General features: G+C 37.0%; 1 protein-coding gene across 1 annotated transcript in view; it reads right to left on the minus strand.

Annotated features, from left to right (window-relative positions):
• Positions 1-22,182, minus strand: part of KIF13B (kinesin family member 13B) — a 167,007-nt gene that overhangs the window by 142,748 nt on the left and 2,077 nt on the right. The window contains exon 2 of the mRNA XM_033133863.1: positions 7,694-7,787. Coding sequence (XP_032989754.1) covers positions 7,694-7,787 — 94 coding nt within the window. The remainder of the gene's footprint in view (positions 1-7,693; positions 7,788-22,182) is intronic.

Genomic DNA, 22,182 nt, shown 5'->3' on the forward strand with positions numbered 1-22,182 from the left:
TGAAGTCTAACTCTCCAAATGTTTTCTACTTCTGAAAATTCTGGTCTTAAATGCTTACACTTGGTAGGACAGTATACGGAAAGAGTTGTAAGAGAAATTCTAAGTTAATGTATTAACTCTTGTAGTGTTAATACACACACACACACAGACACACACGCGACAGAAAACAGAAAGCTAAAGAAGAAAGTGGATTAACTGACCAAGGGATTGAAAAGTGCAATTTACACCGAGGATTTCTTTCCCTTTCAGGCTTCAGTTCAGCATGGTCACCTCTAACAGGCTCACTGATTCAGTCCTTCAAAGATGTGGAAGTACACTGAAACAGTTTTCACTGCCACTCTTGCTTGAAATTCACTGCAAATAATAGATGAGGGGGGAAAACTTGTGTTTGGTTTTGTTTTGTTTTGTTTTAAGAGGAAAAAAGGATACCTGATAAACAGGGTATTTGATAAAATACCAACTTTTACCTTTTCTCCCCAAGACAACTGTGATATTATTTTTGGCTCCTTTTAGCAAAATTCTTTTTGCCTTTAAAAATCAGGCATTATATTTTATGAGTAGTCAATCTTTTTTACGTCACATATCTAATCTGACTTTTTACTAGAAAAAGGGATTCATGTACACATAATATTGTGCAAACAATTTTACAAATATACATAGTGAAAAATGTAAAGAAATACAAGAGAAAGACAAAGAAACAAATTCAGGGAAATGGTTCATGTGGTGGAGAGGAAAGCGGTTAAAATTGAGAGGCAGTTCAGAGGAGGCTTAAATTGTATTGGTAATGATTTGTTAAACTGAGTGATAGGTACATAAAAGTGTTTTATTCTTTAAACCTTTTTGTACACTATATTTTAAATTTTTTGCTCAATTGTTTTTAAACCTTACAAGAAGTACTACTCATAGAAAAGTATACTAGAACCTGGGGTTCCAAATAGTAGCCAAGGGCTGAATCTGGCCAAGACCTGTTTTGTTTGGACAGCACAATGTTTTGTTTTGCTTTTTAGTTGTAATTTGAATGTCTTCGGGCAGGGATATGCACTCTTCAATCAGCCAGATTACAGTAAATGAGAGTTCTTTAAAAGCCAAAGTAATTGGAATCCTCACACATTTATGGTGGGAATGTAAGATGGTAAGGCTGCTTTGGAAAACAGTCTGGCAGTTCTTCAAAATGTAAAGCATACAGTTAACAAATGACCCAGCAATTCCATTCCTAGATGTGTACCTAAAAGAAATGAAAATATATGTCCACACAAAGACTTTTACACAAACATTCACAGCAGCATTATTCACTAATGGCCAAAAAGAGGAAATAATCCATATCCAATCAACTGAAGAATGAATAAACAAAACAGAACACTATGAAATATTATTCCACCAGAAAAATGGATATATTGATAAATGCTCCAACATGCATAAACCTCAAAAGAAAAATTATCCTAAGTAAAAGCCAATCACAGAAGACCATATATGATTTCATATATATGAAATGACCAGAATTGACAAATCTCAAGTCTATAGAGACAGAAAGTAGATGAACAGGGTGATTTAAATGTCATAAAATTAGATAATGGTGTTGGTTGCACAACTCGGTAAATACACAATGTCAGTCAATGGTCACTGGTGCCGCTGATTCAACACCAACAGGAATCCCCAGTTAGGGTGCGCTGAAGGAGATTCAGCGCAAACAGCTCAATAATGAAACAGCACAGCTGTGAAGCAGCCCTCAGGGTAAGGCGGCCCTCAGCTCCTCTCTGGCTAGACAGCTCTGCTCTGCTCCAGTGTGCCAAGGACAGCTCCACTCCACTCCAGTCCAGTCCACTAAGACATCTTCAGTGTTTCAGCTCCAGCCAGAGAAAGGCAACATGGAAAGGGAAAGTGCACTGCCCAAGCCAGAGGGGAGCTGACTTACCCAGAGAAAAGTCTCTTCCCTGCACCCTGTCTGGTCTGTTCTCATGCACATGAGGACTCTAAATCTTCAGTTTGATTGGTCCAAAAAGCACTGTCCTGAATAGTTATAATGGAGCTGCTCTGATTGGTCGGTGAAGATGCTAATAAGGATACAGCAGCAAAGCTCCAATTGGACAGGGAAAGTCTCAGTCCTATTGGTTGAAATACAATTCTAGGAACTCCTTTATAAGGGTTGGCTCAGACAGCAGGGACACCAGGAACGGGATGCAGGCAGCCAGGCAGTTAAGTGCAGGATTCTCCCGGAAGCTCAGCTTGCATGAAAAGCCCTGTTCAGCAATGGCTGCTGGGCCTTGTTTTTTCATTTTTGTTTTTTTAATTTGAGCCCAGTTAGCCACCAGGAGTCCTTCTCAACAGGTATTTTCTTTGTTGTGGTTACATTAAAATAATAACATTAAAAACTATTGAATTGTTCACTTTAAGGAGGTGAATTATATGGTATGTGCATTATATTTCAATAAAGTAGTTTAAAAATAAACAAACCAAAGACACCGTTCATTTCCTAGAGCTTGTGAATTAGATTAATCCCTAAATTTGGTTCTCAAATTGTGGTCTGAGAACTCCAGGGAGTCCCCCCAGAACTGTTCAGTGGGTCTTTAGGTCAAAACTATTTTCATAATACTGAGACATTTGCCTTTTTCACTGTGTTGGTTGATATTTGCACAGTTGATATTTTTCACTGTGTTGATGATATGTGCAAAAATGATGGTGGGTAAAACTGCTGACACGTTTGGCACAGTGACAACAAAGTATACCAGTTACTGGCAGTCACTGAATTCTTTATCGCCACCTACCCACACCATAAAATAAAATCTTTTTCACTTCAAAATGTTCTCAATAAGAAATAAAAATTATTAATTTTATTCAATCTCAACTCTTGAATACACATCTTTTTAATATTACATGTGATGAAATGAGAAGCAGCTATGAAGCACTTCTGCGGCATACCAAAATATAAAAAGTGTGATTATATGAGATGTGGGCCAAACGAGTCACTTTTTTAATAGAACAGCATTTTTACTAGAAATGACTGCTGGTTCCTATGGGAAAATGCATTCCCATTTCTAAACTCACCTATACATAACTTTTACAACAAAACTGTTTCATAAAGTGGAGGCTGCCACTCTCTATGGGAAGTCACACCTTACTCCCTTAAAAAAAAAAACACAAAAAAAACATTTAAGTATCTCAATCAACCTTTTAACCTGAGTTAGCAGGAAAGGCCTGTTTGGTGGGTAGAGGAGGGAATGAGGAAAAAAGCAGAAGATAAACCTTAGCCTAAGAAACTATTTTGCCCAATCATGGTGACAAGCTAACTAGCATTAACATTTTATTACAGGATAAAATTTTAATAAGTCTTAAGGTATAATTCAAACAAAATAAGGCTTAATATTTATTTCATTATTTAAAAGGGACTACTGTCCTACATCATGGTACTATCCTAACTAGTTACAAAAGGGACTTAAAATACCCCGAAATGCTAAGAACCCCACACTGAGAATTACACTTGTAAAATTTTACTAAGAACAGATAACGAGTTAGTCATCTATAAACCCTAAAAGATGATTTGTCAATATGTGGCCAGTGAAGATTTGGAAAACCCCAGGACCTATCTAGAAAATTAAACTGATTCAGGGTAAAAGGTAATTCCAAAAAGACATTTAATTGTATAAGTAGTGTAGCTGTACATGAGAAAATAAACAAATCAAATCTACCAGTGTGTGTATCCAGTACTATACATATAAGAAAAAGACTGATCTGGTGTATTTCAGTCACTAGTGTTCAAGTAGAGTGCTGCAGAATAGAAAGAGTTCGTCCTTAATCTTTTCTATATTTGATAAAATGTCCCTTTGTTCTTACCCATGTTCACAAGCAATGTTTTGACCTGGTTTCTCAAGTTAATTGATACTAAGCAGAGAAGCCCAGATTGCAGGGATTAATATTTTATTCGCTGTAAACATGAAATCAGGGGTCCTATCTCTCTAACAGATGGCGTGTTGGTTCCCAGGAGTCCCATCAACTTTGGGCAAACTAGATAAGAGAAAGTTTCTGACTCTGCAAAGCTGAAATTTGTATAGAACAAGGTAACTTCTTGATAGGCATATATACTCAAGAAATGAGTTGAATACATTTTGGTTAAAAAAAAATTTATTTCCTTTATGGAGTTATATTCTAACTCAGTAAACACACCAAGTACTATAAGTTAAAAAAGGGCCATAATAATAACAATAACAGCAATACTCAATATTTATATAAGGTATATTGTAAATAAGCACTGCCATTTTACGTATTTTAACTCATTTAGTCCTCATAATAACCTACTGACAACTACTATTATAATCTCTGCTTTACAGATGAATAAACTGAGGCAGAGGACAATATAATAACTTGCCCCATATCACATGTTAAATGGTGCAACTGGGATTCAATCCAGGATGTCTGGCTCCAAAGTCAGCATTTTTAATCTTGTTAGCCTTGTACTATCAATTTTCTGAATTTTAAGCATCTTATTTTCAAAATTCCATATATAACAACAGCAAAAATGTTTCCCAAGTCCCCATGATTAAGCCATTAAACTGGAAACAGTTTACCTATTCATTTAACCATGGTTTCTATTAATTTTAATAAGCATAAACATCAAATCATTAAATTCTCAGAAGTTAAAATTAATTAGAATATATATAAACCATTGTTTAAAATATATTTATGTTCACTTCTAAAGTATACTGACTTCAATTATTAAGTATACATATAAAATTAGTCACAGTTTTAGGTTAATGAAATTGGATACTTTCGAAAAGCACGGGTGTTGTGGCTTTTAAAGGAAAAATATTAAGTTGAGCCTTTCTGACTAGTGATTCAAACAGACTCAGATAACTTAACATGGTAATTTCAAATCCCTGGCTCTCTAGTTAAAAGTACAGCTCCTATAAAACCATAACTTGTTTTATGGATTAGTCCTTCTATAAGCTAGATCTCATGTCATGTAAAACAGCTTTTAATTTGTTCTTCCCTACCTTTTTCCCCCTCAAATTTAATGAAGTGAACATATACCACTGAATTGCTACATTCCAAAATTTGTTTTCTTTTTCACTTTGATATTACATTAAAAGAAAAACCACTTCTCATGAGGTAGTCTTGTCATACTACCAATGTTCTTGTTTTTTATCTGGGTGCCAGTAACAGGAGTGTGTTCAACTTAGGAAAATTCATCAAGCTATACACACTTTTCTGGATGGACATCACATACTTCAATAAAAAGCTGTTTTTTAAAACAGCTGTGCTTCTTAACTTCATTTTACCAAAAACCACTTACCTATCAACATTATTGGAAGTTGTCCTTTTTAAGTTTTTTTTATCAGACTGCACTCTATAGCACTAAGTAATACTCAATTTGTATTTTTAGCATATGGAAAAAAAAGAGCCATCCAAAATATTCTATGGAACCAAAAAGTATTTTTTAATTCTTTCACAAATCCCTGAGATTTAAAGATCTCAAAAGGAAAGAAAACTTATTTTTTAACTTCTATGTGCTCATTTTATTCTCATCACTACCTTATCAGGGAGCTACTATGACACACTTGTGGCAGACTGTTTTCCAAAGACAGCCACAGCAACACATATCCCAACCCCAGCTGTTTTTGCTAAAGTGACGTCCCTCCACTGAGAGATGAGTCTACATGTCCTCTTCTTAAAACCGTGTAGAATTTTATACCAGCCTTGAGCAAGAAAATGTGACACACGTGAGGCTGCATGACTCCCGCGGTTAGGATACAGAAGGCAATACTGCTTCCACCTGGCTTTCTCGCTCTCAGGATGCTTGCCTGCCCTGGGAACCTGGCACCAGACTGTCGGTAGATGTTCTGCCTACTGGCCCGGCAACGCGTCCAGCCAACAGGCCGCATCAACTACCAGACCTGGGTGACTGAGCCTTGCCCGGATGACTCCTGTCCCCAGACTTCAAGTCCTCCAGCTAGGCCCCAAACAGTGTGGGACAGTGACAAGCCCTCCGCACTGTGCCTTGTCTGAATTCCTGACCCACACAAACCATGACATAATGAATGATGATGGCTGTCTTAGGCCACTAGACTTTTGAGATAATTGGTTATGCAGCAATAGAAAACGAAAACACTTTGTAAGTAAGGAACACAGGTAGGTAACCATGCTAGCAAGTGGCAAAGCCAGAATTTGAATCCAAGTCAGTCTCTATATAAAGCCCACACTCTTTCTACCATAGGATATTGCCTCCAATTTCCCAATTGGAGTGCCCCCATTTCCAAAGCAAGCAAAAGTCTCCAGATTGGAAAGTCTGAGAGCAATAAACAGCCTGTAAAAATTACTGATTTCAATGAATACTTAGGACAATTGGTCATTCAATCAGCAGGCCCAAACTCCCAGCCTCATTTCTGACACATCTATACCCTTCACATCCTGATAACGGCATATCTGATAGTACCCTATGCTAGAGATGCTGAAGAAATAACACATCAGTAACAATAAAACTGAACATTTATAGAACACTCTACAAAGCACTTTAACAATCACCAGTTTGATCTTTAGAAAACAGGTAAGGTAGGCATCACACAGGTGAGGCTTAAAAAAGTTAAATGTAAGTAGCTGCAATAACATAGTTAGGTAAGGATTTGATTTCAGATTTTCTGAATCTTAAGTCCAGTGTTCTTTTCAACTCAACTCCAAAGAACATTTATGGAGTGTCTACTTCCATATACAACATTGTTTCAATAAGTACTTATAGTACATACTTTGTGGAAAGCATCACGGCAGGCACTGTCTCTCTGATTTGTGCTCTCCACTTCCAGGGTCAGTACAAAAACATCTCTGAGAGAGCTAACCTCTATAAAAATGCCAGTCTTTCCCCAATTGGACCCATTCTCTAAAATGCCAGCTGACAACTTTTCCTAATCCACCTCCTCAATCACAATATTCAAAAACTATCAAAGGTGATATCTTACTGATCAAAATACAGGCCAAATTTCCTTATCTGCTTTCAAGGTCTCCTGTAATCTGATCCCATCTTATTTAATTAAATTAATTTCCCTGCACTTACTGAGAAAAGCCAAATTAATCTCTTCCTTCTCCAAATTCACTTTCTTTACATCTTCTTGCCCTCCCTCTTGCCCATACTATCATCCAAACTCCAAAGAGATGCGAAAGTTTTCATCCTCAACCCCAACAGAGTCCTTCCCTCTAAGACCTGATGATCTCCTGGAGAACTACAATGAACAATTCAAAACAACATACAATGACTGAATTAGTAGTGATTACACCTTACAGGAATTTAAAGACTCACTGAGGGCTGAGAAATGCCAGCAGGAAGAAGATAGCACTTGACATGGGCTGACTGACACACAGGATTCGAACTGGCAGAAATAAAAACAACCTAAGCTGAGGAACAACCTAAAAGCAGTCCTTCTACCCCATTTCTTCCCATTTAGATCTTACTTAATCCTCCTGCCAGTACCATCTCCTTCAAGAAGTCTTCCTCGGTTACTTCACCATCTCTTCTCTGAGCTTCTAATACAATCTAAAAACCTCACTCTGGCTTTTGGTCATTCCATATTATAGACCTCGTCTCTTCAACTTGACGGCAGCATGTCTCTACATAGTAAGCATTCACTGTTTGCTAAGATGAACTCAATTCAGCAGCCTCTACTGCTTTCAGTCATTCAAAACCCACTGATCATAACACTGTTTCTTAACTTACCGGGCGTCACCTTTGGAAAGGTTAGTATTTACAGGATTAAGGATAACTCTGTTTGCATCTACCTCCACCACGCATTTGGTATGCAAGTCGGTTTCTGCAGATAAAAAAAAGGAAAAATAGTCATTTTTTTTAAAGTAATTTACTTCAGAAAAACCATTTGACAAAAATCGAACACTCTTTCATGATAAACACACTCAACAAACTAAGACTAGAAGGAGACTTCCTCGACCTGATAAAGGGCATCTCCAAAAACCTGCAGCTAACATGGCTTACTCTCTAACAATAACACAAGGATACAGTGGAATATTACTCTGCCATAAGAGAAGATGAAATACTGCCATTTGCGACAACATAGATGGATCTTGAGATTATCATGCTAAGCGAAATGAGTCAGACAGAAAAAGTCGAGAACCATAACTTTACTCACATGTAGGATGGAAAACTGAAAGCAACAAACGAACAAGACAAACAAACAAACAAAAACTCATAGACACAGACATCAGTTTAGTGGTCACCAAAGTTTAAGGAGGGTAGGGGATGATAGGAGAGGGTAAAGGGGCTCAAATATATGGTGACAGAGATTCGATTTTGGGTGGTGAACACACAATGCAATAGACAGATGATGTATTACAGAATTGTACACTTGAAACATATATAATTTTATTAGCCAATATCACCCCAATAAATTTAATTTAAAAATTGTCTTAAAAAGGAATAAGGATATCTACTACTGCAACTTCTATTCAACACTGTACTAGAGATCCTGGTCAGGGCAGTTAGACAATTAAACAAACAAAAGGCATACAGATTAGAAAGAAAGAAGTAAAACGATCTTTACTTGCAGATGATATAATCTAGTGTTTAGAAAATCCTAAGGACTCCACTAAAAGACTACTAGAATAAACAAGTTCTGCAAAGTTGTAAGATACAAAATCAGTATATAAAAATCAGTTGTTTCTATACACCAGCAATGAAAACTCCAGAAACAAAGTTAAGAAAATAATTTCATTTATAATAGCATCAAAAAGATTTAAACACTAAGGAATAAAGTCCAAAGAAGTGCAAGACACATATACTGAGAATTCAAAACATTATTGAAAGAAATTAAAGACTTAAACAAATGGAAAGACATCTTATGTTCATGAATTGAAAGACTTCACACTTAAAGATGGTAATACTCCCCAAATTCGTCTACAGGATTCAAGGCAATCCTTATTAAAATCCCAGCTGGCTTTTCCTTTTTTCAAAAATTAACAAGCTGATGCTAAAATCTATATGGAAATGCAGAGATCCAGAATAGCCAAAACAACCTTGGAAAAACAAAAACAAAGTAGAAAGGCTATACTCACCAATTTCAAACTTGCTCCAAAACTACAATAATCAAGACAGTGTGGTACTGACATAAGGATAGAAGGACAGACAGATCAATGGAACAGAGAGTCCAGAAACATACTGTCACATTTATGGCCAAATGATTTTGACAATGGTACCAAGACAATCCAACAGAAAAAGTATAGTCTTTTCGTTTTCTTTTTCTTTTTTGGGGGGGTGGTAGGGGAAGGGAACAGGACTTTATTGGGGAACAGTGTGTACTTCCAGGACTTTTTCCAAGTTGTCCTTTCAATCTTAGCTGTGGAGGGCGCAGATCATCTCCAGGTCCAGTTGCCGTTGCTAGTTGCAGGGGGCGCAGCCCACCATCCCTTGCGGGAGTCGATCCGGCAACCCTGTGGTTGAGAGGATGCGCTCCAACCAACTGAGCCATCTGGCACTGGCCCATGTGGGAATCGAACCTGCAGCCTTTGGTGTTAGGAGCATGGAGCTCCAACCACCTGAGCCACCGGGCCAGCCCAGGTATAGTCTTTTCAACAAATGGTGCTGGACAACTAGATATCCACGTGCAACAGAATGAAGTCAGACCCCTTCCTAACACCATACACAAAAATTAACTCCAATAGATCACAGACATAAATGTGTAAGAGCTAAAGCTGTTAAACTCTTTGAAGAAAACAGAAGGGTAAATCCACATGACTTAGAGTTAGGTGATGGTTTCTTAGACACCAAAAGCACAAGCAACAAAAGAAAAAAACATAAATTGGACCACATCAAAATGAAAAACTTTCGTGCTTCAAAGGACGCCATCAAGAGAGTAAAAAGACAACCCACAGATTCAAGAAGCCATCTGTAAATTAGATATCTAATAAGGGACTTGCATCAGAAAATATAAAGAACTCTTACGACTCAATAATAAAAATATATGGTGATGGAAGGATAACTGACTCTGGGTGGTGAACACACAATGTGATATTTAGATGATAATATTACAGAACTGTACACCTGAAACCTATATAACTTTACTAACCATTGTCAACCCAATAAACTTTAATTTAAAAATATATATAACAATAATAAAAAGACAAACAACGCACTTTTTAAATGGGCAAAGGATATGAATAGACATCTCTCCAAAAAAAGACACATAAATGGCCAAGAAGCACAAGAAAAGATGCGCAACCATCATTAGACACTGGGGAAATGCAAATCAAAACCACAAAGAGATACCACTTCACACTCACTAGCATAACTACAATAAAAAAAGACAGATAATAACAAGTATTGGCAAGGATGTGGGGAAATTGGAACCTTCATTCATAACTGGTGGGAATACAATGGTGCAGGCACTTTGGAAAACAGTCCAGCAGCTCCTCAAAGGTTAAACGTGAGTTAGCGTACGACCCAGCGATCCCCACTCCCAGATATATAGCCAAGAGAAACGATACCCCATGTCCACTCAAAAGCTTGTACTGAATGTTCATAACAATATTATCTGGCTATTCATAATAGCCAAAAAATGAAAACAAACCAAATGTCCATCAAATAATGAATGAATTAATATGGTATATCCATAAAATGGAATATTATTTGGCAATTGAAAGGAATAATACTGATATGTACTACAACATGGATGAAAGTTATGCTAAGTCAAAGAAGCCAGTCACAAAAGACTACCACATATTATATGATTCCACTTATTTCAAATGTCTAAAATAGGAAAATAGAGAAAGCAAACAGACTAGTTATTGCCTCGGGCTGGGGCGTGACTGCTAGTGGACACAGTTTTCTATTGGGGTGATGAAGATGTACTAAAATTGTGCTGATAGTTGCACAACTGTTTGAGCATAATGAAAACCACTGAATTGGTCAAATTGTATGATATGTACATTATATTTCAATAAAGCTTTTTTAAAAGTATAGGCCACATCATATTTATGTTCTCGTACTTTTATATTCTTATATTTTTCAGACCCAAAGTATAAAACTGTTTCTGTTTGCCTGTCTCTACTACGCAAAGATACGCTCTTAAGAAAAAGCTGTACTCCGCGGGACTCACTCTGCATTTCCCAAAGAACCTTGGCCAACGTCAATGTCATATTCATTATAACTTGAAAGTATTTCCAATGCCAGTAAAGATAACTTCTTTTTTTGTTTTAATTTATATAACTGAAACAAATGCAAAAAAAAAAACCCAAAAAAACCCTGTGCCTGCCACAACTCAGCTTTTCTCATATCAGTTATTCTACATTGGTTCTCAAAGATATGACCTAGAAGTACAAAAAAATTAGTGGTCTTTTTTTTTTTTTTTTTAGCCAGAGTATTTTTTCAGGCAGAGAACTGAAAGGAAAACATCAGAGCTATGTTTCACCTGGGTGTGGAAGACCAACCGCCAAAAAGGCCTATGGTTCCACTGCAATCAGTAGCATTAACACCTATTTCTAATGCTTTGTGTTTAAATCCGCTCTACACTATCACAGAAATGCTGCAAAAAAGTGTCAGCCACACTGCAGAAACGTGTCAAATGTACAATTGTGCTTCTTTTCCTTAGGCTCAGAGCTCAAGAACATTTGCTTTGTTAAAACTACCCCTTAATGGTCTCTGACCATACTGTATTGGCTGGCCCCTTATAGTCAAATCTGTATTACATACGAATGCACTATCAGCTCCCCGGAAACTGTACTATGACTCACACTATACTATCTCACCACAAAGTTGGTTATTAGTTTCTTGCAAGAACATCTGGTCTGAGCAGAGGAGCTGCATGTATAGATCTGTATGCAGACTATACATATAGAATATAAGCCTGAAAGAGTATAAATCAAATATTCCCCATCACCAGCAGTGCTCTGCCTTCATTCCAAATGATCTTGAATTGAGACAGATCCCAACATTTTCCTCAATATTTGCATGCTTTTTCCCTATCCTCTTCACAGGTCCTCCCGCCTCCCCTTCGTGACTTCATTAGATACAACTAATAATTATTTGGAAACATTAAATTTCATGATAAAGCAACCAATCATTGGAAAATCCTACGTAATACAAAGAGTCACCTGATACTGTTAACAATATATCCAACCTAAACTCATTTTGTCCTAAAGAGTGCAATGCTTAACAAATGTCCTTACATGTAACTTCCATCACAGTTGGCCTTTAAAATATCAACAACTGTCTTCACTTCTTTATTAGCTCAGTTTTTATTATCAAACAGAATTCCCACCCCGACTCTGTTGATTGATACATATATATTAAGAGAAGGCTTTTCACAAGACTGTTTAGAACATGGGTGGAACGTCTAAGAAATACAGCCAAATAAATAAATCAGTGAGATTTGCAGCGTTTCAGGGTCAGGTATATGAAAAGCATTTTCATATAAAATACCATAGCTAGTGTACCATCAAAAGTTACTAGTTGGTTGAACTAAATTATAGTGCTCTAAGAGTCTAAATATGACACTTTCTCCATAGAAAACCTCTTGCTCTATATGGTTTAGAAAGCAAAGCAGTGATTTAACAGCAGTAACAAATTTAGGCTTTCAATGTAATCTGAATTAAAAAAATTTGTTTTAATTTAAAAAAACACCAAAAATCCGAAAGATAAACATCTTCCTCTTCGTTTGGAACAATACTTAGATTAACAAGATAGGGGCCTAGCTGCTGAGCACTGTCTCTGCAAAACCAGCACTGACGTGCAGCCATGGTCACAGCAGCCGTTTTCACAACAGCAGAAAGGTGGAAGGAGCCCAGCTGAGCACTGGTGAATGAATGGATCAACGAAATGTGGTATATACATTTAACAGAATATTATTCAACCTTACAAAGGAACGAACTTCTGGTAAAACATAGATGAACCTTGAAGACACTATACTAAGTACAATAAGCAATCACAAAAGGACAAATATTGTACAATTCCACTAACATGAGGTGCCTAGAGGAGTCAGATTCATAGATAGAAAGCTGGACGGTGGTTGCCAGGGGCTGGGCTGAAGGGGCAGTGGGGAGTTAATGATTCATGGGTACAGAGTTTCACTTTCGCAAAACAAAAAAGTTCTAGAGAAGGTGGTGATGTTTGCACAACAATATAAATGTGCTTAATTCCAGTGAACTATACACTTAAAAATGGTTTAAGATGGTCAATTTTATGCTACGTATACTTTACCACAATGAAAAACAGCAACAAATATTCATCATTATTATAATAAGTAACACATGGACACCAGTTTATTTCTAGTGAAGCCTAAAATAATGAGATTGGGATTTAATTAGTACGATATCTGGAAACCAATAAAAAACCAGAATGATCTTAAAGTTGAGTACTGTAAGTTTATGTCATGACTAATCAAGCTGTATTTATAGTACTCAGAACCATGAATGCTTTGATGTATCCACAAGTCCTAAAACAAAGAAAAATTTATTCCACTAACATTAAAGATCCCATATTGTTTTCCAAACAGGATCCCTTTCTAGGTCAATTCCTCAAGTTGAGTATTAAAATATCTGCAGCTGACATTTCAGCTTATTCAGCCAGCAAATTAGTCACCTTGTAAAGTGAACAATAATTTGAAACACGTCTTTCTTCAATGCATAAATCAGCTGTGCCTCATTCTCCAATGACATCATAGTAAAAGACGGGCGGGCCCTGGGAGACTCCCTTTACACAACTCAGGTTCCATCGGGGGACAAGCATTCTCAATGAGGACGAAATAATTCTGAAATGCCTATTTAGTAATCTAGAAAATTAATAATTGTTTTCAAACCAAAGCTACTACCTAGAAATATAAATGTACCTCCCTTTACCTACCAGTCACATTCCTAAAAAGCTAACTGTAACTTACTCTTAAAATTCATGAGAATCCACTTTTTAAATGAAGATAAATTATTTGTAAGATTCACATTTTAATTAAATTGCAAACTTTGGATGCTATGCTCATATATGGTTGTATTTTCAACTGTGTTACATGCCTAATACTTTTACATGTCTACTTATGTTCATATAAATAAAATATTCATCCCTAATAATTCACGTATAAAGGATTTGTTTTCCCAGTTGGACTGTCATATTCTTAGCAGCAGAATAGAGAATATGATTTACACTTCTTTACTATAGTTAAAGGTTGCTTTGGATCCCCTGAAGGCCCACTGACCCAGGAAGAAAAAAAAATTATGTGATGCCACATAGGTACAAAGCAAATTGGTCATCTGGTTTCTAGTAAGTGATATATAAAATATCCTAATAATCTACTTTTATGTTTTTACCAGTGAATATGCAAATCTATTCAATAAATTAAGGATAAAAATGTAACTAAACATATCATATAGTTATTCTAAAGAAAAGGAAGGAATGAAGGAAGATCCAAGACAGGATGCCTGATAAGGGGAAGAAAAGTTATAGTATGAAAATAATTAAAATAATCTTATATGGCCCAAAACATAACATGTGTACATTCAAGAAACTAATCAACTTCACAGGGGTAGGAAATAGGTGTTTAAAAACTTATGAGGCAAAACCAAAAGAGCCAAACAGTCTTGAAGAAGAACAAAGCAGAAAGACTACACTCACCAATTTCAAACTTACTACAAAGCTACAATAATCAAAACAGTGTGGTACTGACAAAAGGACAGACACATAAATCAATGGAATAGAACTGAGAGTCCAGAAATATACTGTCACATTTATCGTCAATTGATTTTCAACAAGAGTGCCAAGCCAATCCACTGGGGAAAGTATAGTCTTTTCAACAAATGGTGCTGGGACAACTGGATATCCAAGTGCAAAAAAATAAAATTGGACCTCTACCTCATCATCACATTCAAAAATTAATTCCCAATGGATCAAAGACCTAAATGTAAGAGCTCAACTTATAAAACCCTTAGAAGAAAGCATAAGCATAAATCCATGTGACCTTGTGTTAGGTAATGGTTTCTTAGATATGAAAAGTACAAGCAACGGAAGAAAAAATAGATAAATTGGACCACATCAAAATGAAAACTTTTGTGCTTCAAAGAACATCATTAAGAGAATGAAAAGGCAACCCACAAAAATCAAAAAAATCTTTGCAAATCATATATCTGATATGGGACTGGTACCTAAAATATATGAAGAACTCTTACAACTCAATAATAAAAAAGACAACCCAATTTTAAAAATAAGAACAGAGTTTGAATAGAGATTTCTCCAAAAATATACAAGTGGCCAATATGCACATGAAATGATTCTCAGTAACATAAGACATCAGGGAAAAGCAAATCAAAACCACAATGAAATACCACTTCGCACCCAATAGGACGGCAATAATCAAAAAGAAGACAACAGCAAGTGTTGGCATGGACATGGAGAAATTGGAACCTTCAAACATTATTGGTGGGAATGTAAAATGGTGCAGTCACTTTAGAAAACAATTTAACAGTTCCTCAAAAATTATATGACCCAGCAATTCCACTCCTACGGATATATATACCCAAGAGAAATGAAAATATACATCCACACAAAAACATAGGGACAATTGTTCACAGGAGTATTACTCATAATAACCAAAAGGTGGAAACAAGCCAAATGCCCATCAACTGATGAATGGGCAAACAAAATATGGCATATCCATAACATAATTTATTCAGCTTTCAAAAGGGATAAAGCTATTGATTCATGCTACAGCATGGATAAACCCTGAACACATTATGCCAAGTGAAATAAGTCAGGTACAAAAATCTACATACTGTACTCGTATGATTTCATTTCTAGGAAATGTCCAGAATAGGCAAATCCACAGAGACAAGTAGATTAGTGCTTGCCAGGGGCTGGGGGGAGGTGGGAGGGTGTGGGAGTAGGTGGTGGATGAGAGTGAGTGCTAGTGGGAGAAAGTCTCTCTTTGGGATGATGAAAATGTTCTGGAATTGCATAGTGGTGACGGTTGCACAACTCTGCAAATACTCTAAAAGCCACTGAATTGTACACTTTTGATGTATGAATTATAGCTCTAAAAAAAATACTTAGAAGGAATGACCCCACTGTCCTCCATAGATATAAAATATGGTTAGAGTCCTTCAACCACATATCTAAACATTCACTACTCTGAGGATCTCAGCCAACCCAATTCTTCTTACTCTTAATTAATAACCTCACATTCTACCTCATCAAGGAAATTAGGCACTCCAGGGCTTTCCCATTATATAATTATCCTCTTCCTCCCATATTTCAAAAATTTCCCTATTATTGGCTCCTTCTTTCTGTTTATAACAAGGTTCAAATATTTCCCAGACTTAAAAAAAGACCCGTTCCTAATTACACCTCTGGATAACACTTTTTTTGTGTTTGTTTAGGGAACAGTGAAGATTTCTTTTGATGTTTTAGAGTTCACTGTTGGTGTGTGTGTGCCTGACCACTGTGCTGTACTCCTGAAGCTGAAGCAGAATAATACTGGATGTCAACTATAATTATATACATACATATGGTCACAGGATGTGGAGTACAGCATAGGGAAGACAGGCAATGGATCCACTCGTTACCCTTCCCTTTTACATGGAGCTGCGTGCAGAATATTCGTGTACACTCACTGCCTTCATACTGGTATGCCCACTTATTTCTCAGCTCAATACCAAAACACCAACACTGATTCAGTCAGTCAGTCATTGTTATTCTTCTGAAAATTGCCACTGACTGCCATGATCTCAAATCCACTGAACACAATTCAGTATGATCATACACACCATTCCTGTGGTATGTGACAACTGACCACTCACTTTTTGATACATTTTTCCCCCAGGGTTCCACATTACTTCCTTTCACCTGCTTTTCTTTATGTCTCTTTTCCTGACTTCTGTGACTTCCTCCTTCCAAATTAAGAACCCACCTTAATTTGGTCTTTTATCTTCTAAATATAGTCTTGACTCCCAAATCTACCTGTATCTCCAGTCCCTTAGCTTCAGATTCATTTATACAACAGCCTTCTGGATCCATCCGTTTGGCTGTACTTCAGACACTGAAAACTCAACAAGGCTGTTGAGTTTCGTTTAGGCACGCACTCTATCTTATTCACAGCTATAGGTACGGTGTATGACACATGACAAGCACTGCCTAAATCCTTTTGAATGTCCAAGAACAGAACTCATCATTTCCCATACCGCCACCCTGAAAACCTCCTTCTCCTATACTTCTGGTCTCAGTTAATGACCCAGCATCCATTCGCTTAGCCATCTAAATCAGAAGTTTGCGGTCTTCCTGTATTTTCTAAATGTCCGTTGCTTTCATACCACCTTGACATATTCTTGCTGGATAAATCCAGTATGCAAGGCCATAAATACTCATTACCCAGCCCCTCTCTCAGAAATGTGTTTGCAGCCAGCAAACCTTGAGGAACTAGGGCTTCCTTCAAGACAAAGAGCAGGCTTGCTGACCACTTTCGAGCAAAGGCGTCCCCAAGCTCAGTGTTCCTCAGATGCAACACAAAGCTTGCAGAGTATCCATGTGGACTCATCCACGTGGCCCCTGTAGGACCTGCAGGAGAGAGAAACTGCTCACGCTGCTGCCTGTGCCATGAGCAGTAAGTCCTCTGACCCACAAGTCCCGGGTCTTCTACCAGCCACCATGAAACAGTAGCAAGCTCATTTATTATTAGTTTGTGGGCAAGCTAATAACTCGGACAGCAGGAAGTATCTGTATAATTTACTTCTACATTTAGATTAATTTACCTTTCTAAGCATCACTCTGACAGTGCCACTGCTCTATTAAAACACCTACGATCACCCACCGTACTCCTCAAACTGTGTTTGAGATCCTTCTTACTCAGTCTGTACCTCCCCTAAATAACTTCATATCCCTAACTCCCCACAAACCTCTCTACTTCTGTAAGGCCAACTTCCATGACTCTTCCGACCTCTCCCTCCCTACACTCTTCCAGCTTGTCCAAGAAAGCATAGCATTTAACGCTGGGGTTCTGGAGTTGAACTGCCTAGGTGCGAAGTACCAGTTTCTCCACTTCATACCCCGTTTCCTCGAAAAGAAAACCTAGCCGGACAATCAACTCTAATGCATCTTTTGGAGCAAAAATGAATATAAGACCAGGTATTATATTATATTATGCTACACCTGGTCTTATAGTATAGTAAAATACCACCGGGTCTTATATTAATTTTGCTTCAAAAGACACATCAGAGCTGATGGTCCCGCTAGGTCTTATTTTCAGGCAAACACGGTAGTTAGATGATTTGGGGCAAGTTGCTACACTTGTCTAAACTCCCATTTTCTCATCTGTAAAATAGAGTTCCAGTATAAATGCTTCCTAACCCTGTTGTGAAGATTAACTCAAATAGTCAAGTTCGGTGCTTGGGACTCTGTCAGCACACAGCAACCTTTCAATAACTGTAAATTATACAGATACTTCCTGCTGTCCGAATTCTTACAGCTAACTTCCTTTCTTGCAAACGTCTTGCTAATTCCTACATCCACGTGCTAATTCCGACCACTCGTGTTGTGCACATCCCACAGACTGGTTAGCTTCACACACTTCCTCTAGATTATACCCTTCTCCTTTGCCAAGTTTGTTGAAGAACATGCTCTGAACACAAGGAGACCTGAGCAGGGAGCATAAAGATCAATAATAAATCCATTTCCACTCAATGAACATCTCGATTCGTCGGCTTAACGAATAGTTTTGTCGATGGTTTTTTTCCATCTTCAAAACTGAAGCACTAGAACCGTGAGACATTCGTCATTGTTTTATGGAGGTAGGGGCAGGGGAGGTAAAAATGTAAATACCAGTTCAAACAAATTTTTATTTTATTTTATAAACTTGTACTTTCTTCTCCAAAAGCCTCTGGCCTTCTGTGTGTGAATCCCAATTTCAGTCACTGAGCTGACAGGAGAAACAAAACAATGTTGTAATAGATGTGTGTCTTATTTCTATTAGCATATCGAGCAGATGCCAGCAAAACAAGAATCTTCTGTTTTAGAAAACATGTCAGAAATTTCCATCCAGTCATCCTTAACTCCAACATCAGTTCTAAGAAGGCCAAAGAACTACTATTGGCCTCAGTCAAAAACACCTTCCTGTTTCAAACAGATTCTCCTGCCCTACCGCCCCTTCATGTCCTAAGGATTACCTGTTTCTTCACTGACTGCTAGGGCCTTCTAAGCTTCCTCCTACTTCCTCAGTTTTACCTTGCCTTTTTTTTTTTTTTCCAATTACTGCTGACATACAATATCATATTAGTTTCAGGTGTATAACACAGTGATTAGATATTTATATAACTTATGAAGTGATCATCCCCGTGAGTCTAGTACCCACCTGACACTGTAGTTATTACAATATTATTAACTGTATTGACTATGCTGTTCTTTACATCCCTGAGACTATTTGTATAACTGCCAATTTGTACTTCTTAATCCCTTCACCTTTTTTCACCCAGCTCCCCAAACCCCTTCCATCTGGCAACCATCCGTTTGTTCTCTTTAAGCTTGATTCTGTTTTGTTCATTTATTTTGTTTCTTAAATTCCACATGTAAGTGAAATCATGTGGTATTTGTCTTTCTCTAACTTATTTGAAAAGGGGACCCTCATGTGCTGTGAGTGGGGTTGTAAATTGGTGCAGCCACTACAGAAAACAGCATGGAGGTTCCTCAAAAAATTAAAAATAGAACTGTCATATGACTCAGCAATTCTACTTCTGGGTATTCATCCAAAGAAATCCAAAACACTAATTTAAAAATATATATGCATCCCTAGGTTCTAAAAAGCTAAATTAGAGCACATGGACCAGTCACCCTAAACCTAGACTTCTGGGCCTAGCAAGCATGTGAGTTCCCCGTAATTTCGCCCTGCCTTTCTAATTTCATTCTTCCCTAATCAACTTCACAAAACCTACCTTTCTGGCAGGCAGGCTGAGCTTGGCTCTGATGCCTAAACTTGCCTAGCTCATTCCCATCTCTGTGTCTTTGCATTCAGGCCATACTTCCTCCTCGAAGAACCAATGCTCTCCCCTCCTCTCCTACCTTGCACTCATTCCACTCAAGGCGTCCCCCCAGAGAAGCCCTCCCTAATCACCTGGCTTTCAGGGATCTCTCACTCCTCTGAATTCCTGTAGTTCCCTATCATCCATCCACCTGGCGCTTAGTCACTCACCTGATAATCTGCTATAGTGTTTACCTTTTCATCTTATCTTTTCACATGACAGTCATTTCCTCACGATCATGAACTATAAAGCACACTTTTTAAAAAGTGAAAGCTACAGTACTAGGTGACACTAAGAATTTTAGGACATAAAATTATCCCAACAAGACCAATCAATCTCATTTTTTCATGTTTCTTTTAGCCCTTGTCCATCCCTCTTTACATTTTTATATAACAATAATCCTACGAGTAGACTGAATAGTAGTAGATGCCTACAACAGTAGATTCAATAGTTACACATACCATTTTGGATTCTGCTTTTACTTCTAACATAGAAAACAGTCTTCCGTATTAAATGGTTTTGATTTTCATCATTTTTAATAGCTATATAACAGTCTTTCCACTGAGATGCTAGACAGTGATTTACTTAAGCGCTGATTTCTATTACACATCACGTTCTTCTTTGTCTTTCTTTGTGTCTTTCACTGCATCAGGTACTGTAGAATACAAAGTAAACCTGGGAAATGCCTGTTGAAATAAATTTATTGTACACACTTCTTAACACCTGCAATAACCCATTTCACTGCTTTTCTCTCCAGCTAAATTTCTAGTGTAATTTCCGGTTTTACCACCTCAGGATAGGTAGATAGCAAAGGTGTTTTCCAAACACTTTATATATAGATTTATTTAGTTTGGTAGTTGATCTTATACATATTTAAACACGGGAAGCCCCTTGAGGAAAAGCAAAAAGATCCCATAATATCTAATATCTAAGCTAGACACCTGGCAGGCACTCAATAAATATGAAATATTTTTTAAACCACTTAAAGTTATAAAACATCAAATTCCTGAATAGGAGAGTGTCATTGATCTAGCTAGTACCATCATTTATGCTTGTAAAACTTTCAGCTCATTTAATAATTAGATTGATTAATAATGTATAAATGGGTGTTCTTTACAGTAAGTATATTGAAGAACACAAACAGAGTTACCTGGTAAGTTGTACAAGTCTGAAAGATAACATGAAAGACAAACAGTATTTGCAAACAGAACTTCAAGAGCTCATGACAAAACAAGTTTACCCCTTTTTCTTTGGCTTAAGTTCATATTTCGAATGCACAAAAGCAAAATTAAAACTATGTAAAATTACATATGCATGTGAACACAAAGTAGAATGAAAATAAGAAAACGAGAGTATGAACTGTCAAGATGGAAGGATGTCAGAGACATTTTCCTTTTTAATTTTTGTTTGTTTTGTTAGTATAATGCTAAAATATGTAACAAGAAAAACATTCTTGACAAAAGCATATTCATTAGCCATTACATCTCATGCTATTATTGAATTAGGGCCTAATGCTTAATGTTCAAATAACATTTCTAAAACCCACATATACGTCAGCAAAAAAGACTGAACCGCTCTTACTTGCAGGATGCACATGAAATAATAAACCAACTAACTACCTGAACACTTAAGCATGGTCAGACACTGAATCACATGCAGAACATAATGGTACACTAGAAGCTTCTTGCAAACTTCGGATTTTCCTCAAAAAGTAGTTAATGTGTGTCCAAACATCAGAATCTATAGAGGAAAACTACGTCATCCTACTAGTAACCCATTCTCATTCTTATTTGTGAAGAGTGATTTCTGAGGCTGATTTCTGCATTAGTATGGTAAGAGAGAAACAATTATGACTAAAGGTTTACTATCTGTCATAATTATATACTATTATTTGATACATTAATTTTCCCAAAAGTAATAGTTGGTCAAAGTAACATGATTCTTTTCAAAATTACTGAAAATGAACATGGTTTTGTTTTAGCCTTTTTAAACAAACTTCTAGATGGAAGTTTAAATATCACGGGTTTTTAGAACTTCACTACAGTATATTCCATAATAACTTCTAGATTTATGTAAACATCTGCTTCCTAACAAAATAGAAATAGAACCAATTTTAATTATCTGTGGTAATCCCTGAATAAAAAAGAAGGCAGTGTGCATTCAGGAAATATAAGGCTAGGTAAGAGATGGCACTAAATGAATGGGGCAGCGCACCAC

Source organism: Rhinolophus ferrumequinum, chromosome 18 (assembly GCF_004115265.2).
Source record: "Rhinolophus ferrumequinum isolate MPI-CBG mRhiFer1 chromosome 18, mRhiFer1_v1.p, whole genome shotgun sequence".
Taxonomy (NCBI): domain Eukaryota; kingdom Metazoa; phylum Chordata; class Mammalia; order Chiroptera; family Rhinolophidae; genus Rhinolophus; species Rhinolophus ferrumequinum.